Source organism: Prunus mume, linkage group LG8 (assembly GCF_029339155.1).
Source record: "Prunus mume cultivar Tortuosa linkage group LG8, ASM2933915v1, whole genome shotgun sequence".
NCBI lineage: Eukaryota > Viridiplantae > Streptophyta > Magnoliopsida > Rosales > Rosaceae > Prunus > Prunus mume.
Window position 1 is genome coordinate 9,536,346 of NC_142705.1, and position 14,723 is coordinate 9,551,068.

The 14,723-nt window shown below is 35.4% G+C and overlaps 2 protein-coding genes across 3 annotated transcripts; one reads left to right on the forward strand and one right to left on the reverse strand.

Annotated features, from left to right (window-relative positions):
- The first annotated feature begins 5,989 nt into the window (after nucleotides 1–5,989).
- LOC103339765 (Sulfite exporter TauE/SafE family protein) lies at nucleotides 5,990–9,530 on the forward strand. Of its 2 annotated transcripts, none has more exons than XM_008243111.3 (12): nucleotides 5,990–6,330; nucleotides 6,488–6,647; nucleotides 7,061–7,261; nucleotides 7,373–7,434; nucleotides 7,541–7,589; nucleotides 7,694–7,749; nucleotides 7,836–7,922; nucleotides 8,022–8,072; nucleotides 8,186–8,425; nucleotides 8,549–8,642; nucleotides 8,765–8,905; nucleotides 9,012–9,530. In XM_008243111.3, the coding sequence occupies exons 1-12, from the start codon at nucleotides 6,154–6,156 to the stop codon at nucleotides 9,092–9,094; spliced, it is 1,401 nt and encodes a 466-aa protein (XP_008241333.1). In that variant the 5' UTR covers nucleotides 5,990–6,153; the 3' UTR covers nucleotides 9,095–9,530. The 2 variants fall into 2 exon arrangements, with proteins under 2 accessions (XP_008241333.1, XP_008241334.1); XM_008243112.3 differs by having other exon boundaries at nucleotides 7,700–7,749.
- A 1,438-nt stretch (nucleotides 9,531–10,968) lies between these two features.
- On the reverse strand, nucleotides 10,969–14,462 carry SRPK4 (ser/arg-rich protein kinase 4). Its single transcript, XM_008243110.2, is given in 5 exon segments — nucleotides 10,969–11,496; nucleotides 11,499–11,568; nucleotides 11,646–11,693; nucleotides 12,813–13,778; nucleotides 14,065–14,462. Coding segments are annotated over 5 exon segments (1,653 nt in total). The 5' UTR covers nucleotides 14,266–14,462; the 3' UTR covers nucleotides 10,969–11,128.
- Between the last annotated feature and the right edge of the window lie 261 nt (nucleotides 14,463–14,723).

The following is a 14,723-nucleotide window of genomic DNA, read 5'->3' on the forward strand; positions in this document are numbered from 1 at the left end:
GGTTTGTTTAATAAAATGTTTATGTTATTTTCTTTTTATGAATTATACATGACTAATAATCCACTTTATAATTGTTTATGAATAAAACTGTACATACTAATTATGTTGAAAAAATAATGTACCTATTACTTGTTTGTTTTATGAAAAACATAATTTACCTAGTATGAAAAGTGTACATAATTATCTATTCCAAATAATGTACCTATACACATTTACAGGTATATTGTAAAATAATTTACCTGTGGGTAAATAATGTACCTATATTTTAAGTAAATTATTGTGTACCTATTTTTAATTATGAAAAATATACATAATTACAAAGTAACTGACTTTGTTTTTTTTTTTTGGTAAATAATATACCTATATTTTATATGTATATATTTATATTATATTTCATAGGTACATTATTGGATATGTAATTTACAGATTTTTTTTTTGGGTAATTTTATGGGGCGAGATGTGAGAGGGAATGACAATTAAAAGAAATGGGGTGGTTGATATGCTATTAATAGGGAGTATATTAATTACAATTATGGTAGTTAATGAAATGCTTGAAATAAATTATAAATAAAATATGAAGTTTGGTGGCAATGATGTAAAAACATAGAAATAATACAACCTCTTATATCCTACTAGTCATTTAAATTTGAAATTGAGTTTTACACATAGATTTATAAAGTGATGGATATATGTTTAGGAAATAGAAAATGTAGGGATCTATATTGGACAAGCTCAAAAAATAATTATCTAACCCCACTTGAGACATCTGAATCTGGAGTCATTATTTTCTCTCGTCCGTCAGACATGTATGAATATGAATCAAAATTATTGAGTACGTAGAAGTATGCAGAATTCTAACTCACAGTTTGAAAACGTAACATTTATTGGAATCTCTTCACCGGAGCATATCTTAAGAATGATCTTTCCCTTTGTTTATAGGCTGGCCTAGGTTTTATGGATGGAAGTCAGCCTAAGCTGATGAAGTCTCGAAATAGTATATATATATTTCATTTGTTCGTTAGCCAATAGTTATCACTATGTCTAGCATCAAGGCAACGACAACACAATGTAAGTACGACGACATGGTCCTGCAGGAGTTTTGACATCACCCTAAGTTTTTAAGCTTTTTCTGGAATCAATAGTTTAAGAGCACATGCACCAACCATGGCTTTTTATAATTCACTGAAACTGCTGGGACCCTTTTTGAAGGCTTCCTGCACAAATTAACCAGACGTACTTGATTTCTGAATATATGACCATAGACTAATATTACTTCACAATCTGGAGGCCTCCATCCATCACAATCTGGTATGTATATATATATGTTCCTTTGACCTAACTGATGCCTCTACTTTTGTTAAATACTCTAATCATCAGTAATCAACAGTAATTGTCAGTGATTAAGTAGGTTTTGGGGCGATAGTATTGGCAGTGATTGAAACATACTTGGAATTCATACTATATTCTATCTGCGAGTGTATATATATGTAATTGAAACATAATGCCTGCATATGCAGTCGTAGATAATTTTGATTAATCTATATAAGAATAATCAAGAGTTTTTCTAGTTGTATGCAGAACGAGTTATCTTAGATTGATTCATAAGAAACTTAAATAGTGAGAGAAAACATCAACTTATTAAAATCAACATTTTAATAGAGGAGGTCTCGTATTCGACTTACGTAGATGCAAAAACGATATATGTAATTTTGATTAGTCTCATTGTCATGACATATATAAATCTTGTTGTGACTGTGTTGACTCCTTTATAAAAGTATCGTTCTACATACATATGTATCTCCTTGTTTTGTCGAAAAAACCATTCAATTTAATTTGCATCCCGATAGAAAAATGGCAGTTCAAATTGGACCTACAAGGAAACGTGTACACACCTACACCCTTCTTTTTTGGTTTTAGTGTACATGCAGCAGTACTGCCCTACACTTGCTAAAGAAAATCACAATAATTTTTCGGAACGATAGATCTAAAAAGCATATAAATCAAAGTTAACTCTAAAGCTTATATCAACGAGAACCAAGCTATCACTAATCGGAAAATAAAAACAAGAACCAAGCAATCACATTTTATCAAACTTATTTATATTGACTGAGGTTGGGGAAGAAAGGTACCACACGGTGGCTTTGTCTTCTGAGAATAAATCAAGGAGATCTTTATTAAATTGTGTACAAAGCAGCAGGACCACGTTTGAGCCTGAACCATGATCATGCTTGGCGAAAGGACAATTTGGATTTCTACCATTTGATTATGGAGGCCTTTTTTGTTTTGTTTTTTGTTTAAAGGTGATAGAGGCCTTTCTAGATGCCTTTAAATTCATCATGTTGTGCTCTCCTTTTCTCAAATTTCAAATTGGAATCTCCCTCTTTCCGATGATTAAAAAGAAAAAATCTAAATCCAGCAATTAATTACACAACTATTTATTGATTTGATTTCTTAAAAAGATTTTCGTCTTAATTTTAAGGAACCAAGCTATCCTCTTTTTCTAATGGAAAACAACACAACCTCTCTAATTCAAATTGTGACATATCTTTTCTTGTCCTTTTTGCTAACTAGTATCTCTGCACATGCATACATTACCAGGTTTGAACTTGAAACTGGTATGCAAGTTAAGACTTCTTTCATTGGGGCTAAGAGTTCATTAGCTGGAACAAAACATCTTTTTTTTTATATATTATATATATACATATAAGTTGATATAGATTCAAATTTCCATTGAGAAGTTTGGTTTAATCATCGGATTTTGTAACTTTAATACAAATCTTTTGACTTTTGCAACACATAGGATTACATTCATTTTTAATATTTTCTGATGTAATATTTTTCTTTTTCTTTTCTTAAAATCATTTTTTATTCCAATGTTGCCCCTTATGCCTTGAATCGGATAATAATAATTAGCCATTTACGACATTTGTCATTGAATATAAAATGAAAATATCTTGAACATATCCTAAAAATCACGTTACTAAATAGTCTCTTTTGAATAGGGAGATAAATTATCCTATGGTGTAAGGTCCTATTGCCTATTGCATAAGTATATATGTTTTTTTAAAATATTTTCTACAAAGTGTAAAAGTATTTTATGTATCCTTTTTTATAGGTAACATACAGTTTTATTTGTCCATTTTTGTATCTCACTTATAGGTAGTAATATATTTATGTTCCTAACTAGGTAGTATTCTAATTTATGTTCCTAACTTATAAGTAACACAACTTATCATTAAGTTTTTTTTGTTGCTAATAATAACTATTTACCTTTATGTCAGGTACATCATTTCATGTGGGTACTTGTGATTGGTATAATATGTGGATCTTTGCTTTTCATTGATTAAATTATATTTTATTCATATATTAGGTAACTATTATTAAGGAAATAATTCAAATTTTAAATTATGAAATTCAATTGCAAGGAAATAATGCATCAAATTTAGATTTTCAATGTGTTCTCCTTATTTACCTCAAAGGGTAAAATCGACCCAACAAAAAGCAATAAATGTCAAAGGATCTATATCTAAAACTAAAAATCATGGACTAAACCCAATAACAGCTAACCGTTTTAGATCTAGATCTAAAAGCCCAAATTATAATACAAGTGATAGTCTAAATTACAAGTGGGAGAGGGTTTCTCACTCACACACACACACACTACTAAGGTGTTATGGGAGTTCAAACTTGAGACAGTGGTTTATAAATCAATGTCATTTTCCACTAATCTACAACCAAACATCTTTGATCACACTCAAGTAGGTCAACTATAAAATTAGGTCAAATATCTCCTAATTACTATACACAACTTGTGATCACTTCCCTAAAGTCGGTGCAAAGATATCTCACATGTCTAACTTGTCACGCGAATTATAAACCACTTTACTAAATACGGCCTTTAAAAAGCACATATAGCATTATTGACCAACAAATGCTTATTTATAGTGAAACTCTTGCAACGTATATAATAGTTATTTATTTATTTTTTTTTTTATAACAATAACTTAACATTCAAGACCTTTCAAAGGACCTACTAGTGTAGTGGTTTGGAGCAATTGCTCTCCTCTTCTCCCCTCGGGCCAAGGTCGTGGGTTCAAATCTTAGTATTTGTGTAGTGTGTGTGAGTTAAAGACTGAGCCACAATGGGTTCACTGAGGTCAAACGACCTTATGGAAGCCATGAAAATAGGCTTGGAGGTCTACCTGAACCGGCGATGCTATCCTATGGACTACATTCCAATTGCTCGATGTTTTGCCTAAGGAAGAAGAAGAGATGTGCATGAGGAAGAAGAAGCGCACTGCGCTTTCTTTTTTTTTTAAACTCCCTGAGCAAAACGACATCGTTTTGAGCCAAGTCATTTTATAAATTAAAAGAAAAGAAAGTTTTCCTTCACCTTTCCCCCACCCCTCAAAGACAAAGCCCATACTCATTTGATGTTGCCAATCACCCAAAATTTTTGCAATAAATACAAAACAAAAATTAATACCAGAATTTTTTCTATAAATACCATAATTTTTTAATTTATCTGAAATTTGAAATTGAAAATTTTATCCGATTATGAGATATGAATAGTATTGACATGTAGGAACCGAAAATCTTATCGTATTATCAAAATTAAATTATTCTCTCTTGGCAAACCCTAACCCCAACCTCCCTAATCCCCACTTGCTATAGTGTCGCTGACGTGTTGCCACTGTCGTTGTCCACCACCTATTATTGCACCACTATTATTGTTTTTTGGTTAATTGATATAGGTTTGGTTTGAAATGTTACAAATTGAAATCACTCAAAAACATAAGTAAAAAAAAAAAAAAAAGACATATTAAAATCATTCAAGTATATTTGTCCAAGAAATGAATAATATTTGAAAGAAAAAAAATAGATTAAAAATTAATAATAACCCTCCCTTAAATTTTCTTTGGAACATTTACACCATGACTACATGGGGTTTGGATCTAAATTCATTACCTGGTGTGAGTTTAGTATATTATCACCTATTTCAATAAAAATGTCCTAAAATATGTATATCAAAATGTGTTCCACCACTTCCATGATAGGAACTGCCACTTGTAAGGCTTGCTTGCGTGGACCTGCCAACTCTGAAAGTTAAAAAGAGAGAGAACTGGAATCTGAGTCTGACTGTGTGTGAGAAGTACACCCACTTTTTAACCGTCCGACACCGAGGTAAATGGATGTGAAATTTAGACTCAATGATTAAGAGATCAAAAGATTGAGAAAATAAAAAGAAACGTTGATGCCAAAAAAAAAAAATAGTTTCAGAAGATCTAGGAGAAATCGTCTGATTGATTGATAATTTTTGCCAAAGAAGAAGAAGGTTTTCTTTGACACGTATTGACAATTGTTAATTGCTCGTAGAGTGATGTGGTTTTGATCGTACACTGATATTCTGTTTAAAGAATGTTTGTTTTGAGCGAGCGTTGTCACATTATATTAAATGTCATGATTATCGTCTTTAATTAGGATTTAATTATTTAAAACAGAGGGAGAACAAAACTTAAACATTTACTGTCTAGTCAAAATATAAGACGTGTTACATAAATTATAATATAAACGATAAATATTATGTTACGTTTTAATTAATCTAATAAAATATTATCGTTCGTTTGATTAAAAAAAAATTACGTGTTATGTTTTAACAAGATGTCATATAGGAGCGAAGTCCTAATCCAAATTTCCCTAATGGACGTGACTACGTTCGTTTTATCAATGCTTTAGATGGCAACAAAATTAAAGGAATATTTCCTAGTGTATATCCCTTATGGTAACTCTAATTCGTAACTCTAATTCATAAAATAAATTTGATTCAGGTCACCTTAGGTCTGCTGCCCTAGTTGATCCATGTGACTCTAGATGTGTCGTATCACTCATGTCATGTGTGCTCTTCTATTAAACGACAATTCACTCTCTCTCCTTCTCTGTCTCCATCTCTCTCTCATGTTATATAACGCTATTTAAGCCTCTAGGAACACATTGGTTCTCTCTCTCTCACGCATTGTTTTGTTGGAAAATAGAAAATAACGTATCTGGGCGTCCAGCGAAGCCAAGCGAAAACAGAACCTTGCAGTTATATCTTCTTCTAAATAAGTGCTTGCTGTTTCTGCTAGAAGCGAAAAACCAACCAACAACTGTTCGATGGCCACAAGAGGCTTAGTTTTCTATCTCCTATCAAGTTTTTCGGTGGCTATTCTCTCTGCGTTCTTCATCACGCAGCACCAGAATGGTTACGACTCTCCCCTTCAATCCCGTCTTTCTCTCTCTCTCAATTCCAATCTTTCTTCCCACCTCTCCAGCACAGACAAAACCTGGCCCGTATGTCTCCTTCTCTCTCTTTTTTCTCTGGTTGTGTGTGTGTGTGTGTGTCTCTCTCTCTCTCTCTCTCTCCATACATGCATATATTTATGTTATGTTTATAAGGAAATTACAAAGTGTTGCTTAAAGTGGGTTGTTCATTTTTTTTTGAATGCAGGAATTGAAGTTTAGTTGGAGACTTGTTTTGGCGACAGTGATTGGTTTTCTGGGATCAGCATGTGGGACAGTAGGAGGTGTAGGAGGGGGTGGAATATTTGTTCCTATGCTTACTTTAATTGTTGGATTTGATACAAAGTCCGCTGCAGCTCTTTCTAAATGTAATTTCATTTCTCTACACATCTTCTTCCTCCATTCTTTTGATTTATTTCAACTTTCAAAGACTACCTTTTTCATCTGGTTTTCATTGAGTTCATGATGTCAGAAATTTTATTTAACACATATAAAAAGAACCTATATAATCTAACATAAAATCTATTATATGTATAGCCAGAAAATTTAATTTAAAAAAAGTCACATGTTTTAATATCCAAAAGTGTAGCCAGAGCAATGATGCCTTTCTGTCTCCCACTTGTGTCTTCCCCAGATTCTGAATTTTGCCCCTACACTTTTGTGCTTGATTGGCTTTGATACGTATCTCTTACTTTATTGAGTAAATGTTATTTCTTTTTTCTGTTTTGTACTTTTATAGTTACTGAATTTAATTTGGATGTGCATGTTGACTTGGTTACAGGTATGATAATGGGGGCATCTGCATCATCAGTCTGGTACAATTTGAGAGTGCCTCATCCAACAAAAGAAGTGCCAATTATAGACTATGATCTGGCCCTTCTCTTTCAGCCCATGCTCATGCTTGGCATCACCTTGGGTGTGGCTCTCAGTGTTGTCTTCCCCTACTGGCTCATCACTGTCCTCATCATTATACTCTTCTTGGGTCTGTAGAGTCACAGTCAACATGTATTTCTTATCCAACCCAATTTCATATTTTATTTAAAATTTTTGTTAATTTCAATTTTTTTCCTTTTTGTTAATTAAATTGTATCAGGAACTTCATCAAGGTCTTGTTTTAAAGGGTTTGAGATGTGGAAGGAAGAGACTATCATGAAGGTCAGACATTTTTTACTGGTATTAATTATGCATTATGTAGAATATTTGAAGATTATTATCAAAGTTAACTGATTACATGATGAATAAATTTCTGAAAATTTTGCAGAAAGAATTTGCAAGGCAGCAAGAAACTGTAGTGGACTCTAGGGGTGAACGTACGACACAAGTACATCTGTGTGACTTTGTGTGCGTGTGTGTATTTCCTTCTGTTCCTGAAATTCAATATACTGTCTTCTCTTTTTTTTTTTTTTTGGGTAAGGTGCAGTTCTAATTGAGTACGAGCCATTACTTCCTAGAGAAGAGAAATCAATAATGGTAAGCAAAAGCTGGCATATAAAGTTCTATGATGTGTTAATTATCTTCTCATGGTAAAGGGGCTGAAAACTTTCCATTTTTTTCAGCAAATATTAAAGTTCAATCTTAGGTGGAAAAGGGTTGTGGTGCTGGTAGTAGTTTGGGTTCTTTTCCTAGTTCTTCAAGTCCTCAAGGCAAGTGGCTCTCTCTCTCTCTCTCTCTCTCTCTCTCTCTCTCTCTCTCTCTCTCTCTCCCTGATTGCCTACTTTTGATACTTTATAAATTGAGTGCAGAATGATGTAAATGCTTGCAGTGCATGGTATTGGGTCTTCTTCTGCTTACAGGTAGGCATGCTAGTACAACTAGATAAGTGGGACAACTTGTTCCTTAGCTCTATTGTCCTATTGTTCTGTGGTGTGGGGACAGGCTTTTTCACCCTTTTGTTCTGTTTCTCCAGTTTCCCATTGCACTTGGAGTGTTTGGATATGAATCAGTCAAGCTGTGCAAGGAGCACAAGAAGAGAATGAGCACAGGAAACACGGAATCAATTTGCGAGGCTTCGATCGCATGGACTCCTATTCACATAGCGTTCTGTGCACTCTGTGGTATCTTGGGAGGCACTGTTGGAGGCTTGCTTGGATCCGGTGGAGGATTTATTCTTGGCCCTCTCCTTCTTGAGATAGGCGTTATCCCTCAGGTGTGAACCTACCTTGTAAAGTTCAAGTACTTTCAATGCAAAACATTGAGCTTCATGAAACTACAAGTAAAGTTTCTTAAAAAATCTAAGTTGGAGTAACCATCTTGCTGCTACCATGAACAGGTTGCAAGTGCAACAGCTACATTCGTGATGACATTCTCCGCATCCTTATCGGTGGTGGAGTTCTACCTGCTCAAGAGGTTTCCTATTCCATATGGTATGGCTTTCCTTTCTGGTCTCCTTTTCTAATTCAGTTAGCAGCCTATTTATTATACATTTCATTTGATGATCACAAGAAATTAATTTTTTTTCTTCTTCCAATGTGAATTCCTTTTGCAGCTTTATACCTCACAAGTGTGTCTGTCTTGGCTGGCTTCTGGGGACAGTGCCTTGTAAGAAAAGTAGTTACAATTCTCAAGAGAGCATCAATCATCGTGTTCATCCTCTCTGGTGTCATCTTTGCTAGCGCTATTACAATGGGTAAAACAAACTTTTTTTCAAGCCTGAAATCATGTTCCCAGTTACTCGAAAACGAAGTTTTATCATCCGTGCCTTGGTTTCTCATTTCTGAGGATTTTTTTTTCAGGTGTGATCGGCATAGAAACGAGCATCCAAATGATACAAAATCAAGAATTCATGGGATTCTTGGACTTCTGTAGCAGTCAGTGATCGCTGGCAACAATACAGAACGATAGCAAAAAGATGGATGGTTCCAATAAAATGCAATGGGAAAGTTTGCGATTGGAAGTTTGTATATTATGAAGATCATTAGGAACTGTTGGCCAACAGCTAGTTGACCAACCCCAGTCAACACCGTTGTGAAAAAAATCAAGTGTGCTTTGTGTCTGTGGTGGCTGGTTTAGGTTTGGTTTTGCTTGTTAGCTCCTGGCTAACACATGAACCAAAGTGTGGCCTTGTCTCTGGTTTAGATTAAGTTGCTTGTTAGCTACTGGCTAACAACTCATGAAATAAGTGTGCATTTATGTAGGGTTATGGGTGCATGTTAGCTACTGGCTAACACCATCATCAACCGACCTCATGTAGTGTTTACAGAATTTGGATTCTTCTCATCTATTATTCCATATAATGTTGGTTTGATTCTTAATTTTTATAGCATTGGAAAGTTGCTGAATGATTTTCAAAATTGATAATTTGGGTTCTTCGGGGCTAGACTTTGATGTTGGTTGCTTGGTTCTTAATTGCCTCGAGAAGACCACCTCCCAATTGTTTACACTACAACGTTCAAGAAAATCAATAATTTCCCATATAATATTATGGCTTTGGCTGCCGTGCTGCATAAATTGATTGCATCTGCAACTTTGACCACAAAAGTGCTTCTTTCTCTGTAAGTGGAATTTCTTTTCTTGGGAGGATCACATCATGATCAAGAGCACATGTGGCCAATATTTGAACATCTGTTGCCTTGTGCATGGTTTTGAGCTTTTTGTTTTTGTCTCACATCACATGGGATATTGGGGGGTTAGAATGTTTTGCACGAATTGAGAATGAGAGAGAGAGAGAGAGAGAGACTCCCACCACCCCCAATAACACATGGAGACCAACATTTAGTTTTGTATTTCAAGTGTATGTGATTGATTGTGTGGCAAAGAAGAATAGAATGTTTTGCACGGCGAGAATCCCCCACCAGCCCACATGGAGTCCCCAACATTACGTGATCGATATCTATATATGTAGTTAACTGTCGACCGCCATGATTTTTGTAGTCATGTCTGTTTGATTTGGCTGATAATAATCTGAAAACGAGTTTTCAAATTATGGTGATCTTAAAATCTACTTTGTATTCTCAAAAGGTTTATGATTTCAAGTGCTCATAAATTCTATAAAATATTCAGTTGTAGTGCATATGATTAAGAGCATCTCCAACCGATATGTTAAAAGTGTTACATAACATTTAACAATTTAGAAATAACATCTCACATTCTCCAACCGATGTGTTAAAGCGATGTGGAATGAATTTTGGAGGTTGAGATGTTATTTTTGACATCACAAAAGCAAGATGTCAAATGAATATTTTATTATTTTTAAAGATAATTGGATTGTTACTTTCATTTATTATTTTCCTTTTTATATTTTTTTTTCTTCTTTATCTTAAATGATTTGATTATTACAATAATTATTTATTTGATATATCAGGTGGAATATAAAACTGTGTAAATGTCAAATTACCACATCAGCCATTTAAATTTGATGTTTAGTATTTGACATCTCCAAGGAGATGCTCTAAGAGATGGGCGCCAAAATCATTATCCTCTCGGAATATAATTTGTTAAACCATTGAAATTTTACTAATTTGTATTGGCACATTTTCTGACGGGTTCTCCGATTTCGAATCTTAACAATAAAAGGAAGGAGGCCTCAAAAATAAAAATAAAAAGAACATTATGGGATTTAGTGTTTCAAGAGTCCCAATATCACGATTGGCGTTCAGTACATGAATCACATTGAAATGAACATTTTCACAGACGAGCTGGTTGCAGGAGAAGTGTACAGTGTGTGCCAATTGCGCTTGAAAGAAGGCTCACTTGTAACCGGTGCATCAAACTTCCTTATGCTGAAGTTTGCCAGCATTAGAAGCAATCCCGCAAAATAAATTTGTAAGTCAAGCCAATAGAAGCAATCTCACAGCCCAACAAGAAAACCGACGACAAGGCATATTCCGTAGACAAAAATTATCCTAGGATTCTACCTGGATGAACTACTTACAGCTGCCTTGGAGGGTTTACTACTAGATGGGAGATCTTTGACAGGTTTAGAATCGGAATTAATGGCAATATTTTCCACTCCAGCCTCCATTGCCTCCCTCTCATCTTTTTCCCTCTTGTTCTTTTCAGTCCTGTCATGGTCCACGCCTTGTTTCTTATCAGAAGCTATAGATGGTTCCAATAATTGAGGACCTGCATTAATCCATGGATGAAGAAGGCATTGTGCAGCAGTAGGCCGTTTCTCAGGGACAAAGTCAAGGATGGGAACAAGGAAGTCTGTTAAGTCACTTGCATCTTGCTCGCTGAATTCATACTTTTCTACGAGAACCTTATTCAGGGGCCAAAACGCAAGCGACGGATGTGCCTCAAATCACCATATCTATTAAAGTAATCTCGGGAATATCGACCACCTAAAGCAATCTGGAAAATAGGTGCCCGGAATTTAAGTTGGATGAAGTTCAGTTTAATTTTAATGGTAGGGTTTGCAGATTTCTCACCTTCCGTGGCATCATTCCAAGAAGCTCCATCATCAATGCTAAGTGGTCCTGCAATATATCAATATAAGATTTACTTCAGTAATTTTAAAAATAGAAAATAATAAAAACTTCCCAGGTTTAAATGCTTGAGATGATTGAAAGAAGTCAATTTCAAAGCATCATTCCGTCAACTTACATGCTTCAGGACTCACACTAAACCAAAGCATTTAAAGAAAAATATTAAAATGAACAGCACAAAACTATTCTGATCTATCAATATTAGGCAGCATACTGAAGAACTATTATGGTCAGTCCTTCTAGTGGAGATAATACTAATATATTCATAAGTAGAGATGCTAAAGCACCACTAATAGCACACTTCCTATGGTTATTCCCAATGATGCCAATAGGAAGTCATTGATATAGTAATCAACGGGTGTCTGAACAGGTGAACAGTTGATTTCTGTATTGATCTCAGCCTTTCTGAAAAAGTTCAAACCTATACAGCAGGACATTCAAACCTATACAGCAGGACAAAGATAATAGCGGGAAGAGTACTAAGACCAAGTGAGATTTACTTAAGTGGTGACACAGGACATGCTGGGCTGAGGTAAAAAGTTTATGGTCCTCATAGCGGTTTGCAAATATCTTATGGGAATAGTACAACTCTCTTTGTCCAGCAAAATAATATTACGACTAACACTTCAGTCATATAAGCTTTTCAGCTAAATTTTTTAATTTTAGAGCTATCTCTTTGTGTACTAAAAATATTCTGCTTTCGAAAGATTATATCGATGTAATGGACCACAAAACATGTTGCTAATATCTCCTTGCTCCAAAAGGTGCAATGTCACAAAACATGATCATTTGAGTATTTTATTCTTGCCAACTGCATCAGTAGCTTCCTATTAACTGCAATGTTAAACCATCACCAGCTGTTTACAATATAATAAAATGCATTTATTTGAACAAACAACAGCAGGTGGGCAGTGGTAGTGAAATTGACTTGTCATTTATAGACATGAAGATTGTATTAGATGTCTTAATGGAATTGACATCATATGAAACTTTCATTGTGTGAGTGAAATAGGTAGACTGTTACCAAAGGGTAAAACTAATGTGGATTCGAGAGTACCATATGCAATAAAGAAAGCAACACAACCGAACTATAGTTTTATACATCCATACCTCATCCCTGTCAAAGTTGTCGCCACTGTGGGGATCAAAGAGTACATCACCAGTTGCAAGCTCGAAACAAATACAAGCAAAAGACCAGAGATCTGCTGAGGTAGAATACTTTGAGCCGAGGATCACCTCTGGACACCTATACTGTCTTGTTTGGATATCGTTTGTGAACTGTTTGTAAGTCCAACATGCATTCCCAAAGTCAACCAATTTGCACTTCAGGTCAATTGATGCCAACAACTTCTGCCTTGTGGTGCGATTCCCTCTCTTACTACCCTGACTTCCTGGGCGAGTGCCCTTTGGTCCATCAGCATCTGATGATCTACTCATACTGACAGAACTAGTAGCCTGATCTTCACCGGAATGCACATTCAATTTTGTATTAGGAGATGACTCTACTTCGGTGGATGTTTCTAGATCAGCATCAGCTTCGTCTCTATCTGCACATCCTTGAGCCGCTCGTTTAGCCTTTCTTCTAATCTTTTTCTTCTGGTTCCTACTCAAATCCCCATTCAATGCCTTTGCAAACCCCGACTCTGATGCATCCTTGTCCTTACTGCTTGAAAGAATAAGAGGCGCGCTTGACTTTCTCGGATCCTTGAAAGGGTCTATTGTTGACAACAACAATATGTTCTCCGGCTTCAAATCAGTGTGTATAATCGAGAGCTGTCTATGCAAGTAATCCAATCCAACCAAAACATGATAACAAATCTCCTTAACCATATGGAGTGGCACCCCGCGGTAATCACTATACTTAATAAGTGTCAACAGATTATCACCCAAGTACTCAAAAACCATACAAACATGTTGTCCATTTGGACCCGAATGCTTAAAATGGTCCAGAAGCTTCACTACACATTTTTTATCATCTGTGTCCCCCTCTGCAATCTGTTTCAAGATGGTTATCTCATCCATTGCCGCCTCAGTGTAGTGGTCAGCACTCTTTTGCACTTTCAGAGCAACATAACGCTGGTTTTTGTAAAATTGGCAGCCACCCAAAAAAACAACACATTTATATTAATCCTCCATAGAGTAACTTAAAAGTTAAAACTAAACATGTGAAAATTTAAAGAAACCAAATATGATGTTCTATGTTTTGCATTAACCAATATGGTGGATTAAAAATTTGATTAAAAGTTTCCATTCCTTTTCTTACATTTTCAAACTCATCATACAATGATACAACAGCAGATCAAAAAACGCAATAAAAACGAAGTATCAGCAAAGAAAAAAGAGGAGAGGGTGAGATAAGTACAGAGTGGTGGGTGTCCCAAGCGAGCCAGACGGTGGAGAAATGGCCCCAACCGAGCTTCGTCTGAACGACATACCGTCCGCTCTTGAAAGTGTCGCCGATTCGAACAGCGTGGTAACCTCCTCGCCTGTAGTCTTCGGTGCCTTCGTCCTCCGACGTGTAGTCGCTGCTCTGGCTCCGATCGTCGTCCTGATTATCCCCCATCCTCCTCTTCTTCCCCAACAGATCCACTTCAAAATCCGATCTTTCTAGGGTTTTCGGGTTCCCAATTGGAATTGTGATTTGGGTATTGGTGAAATTTGAAATATATTTATTTATATATAAAAAAGGCGTTGTCTTGGTTACTGAGTCAATAAGAGAGCCTGAGAAACTGAGAAGCAAAGAAACATATGTATTTGTTAGTCATCTTCTTTCACAGTTTTGTCTTGGAGTGGTGGGGTTGGGGGGTTTACAAGTAAAAACCAAGAAAAATATGAAAATAGGTTTTGGATATCTTCTTCCTCATCTTCTTGGGGTTCAGTGAGGTGTCATCATCCTCCTCCTCATTATTAACAAGCTAATGATCCATCTCACTCATCTGTGCTGTGCTACCTTTTTTTTCTTTTTCTTTTTTCATAAATATAAAATGAAAAACTAATGATCATATCAAGTTCTCTTTCAAA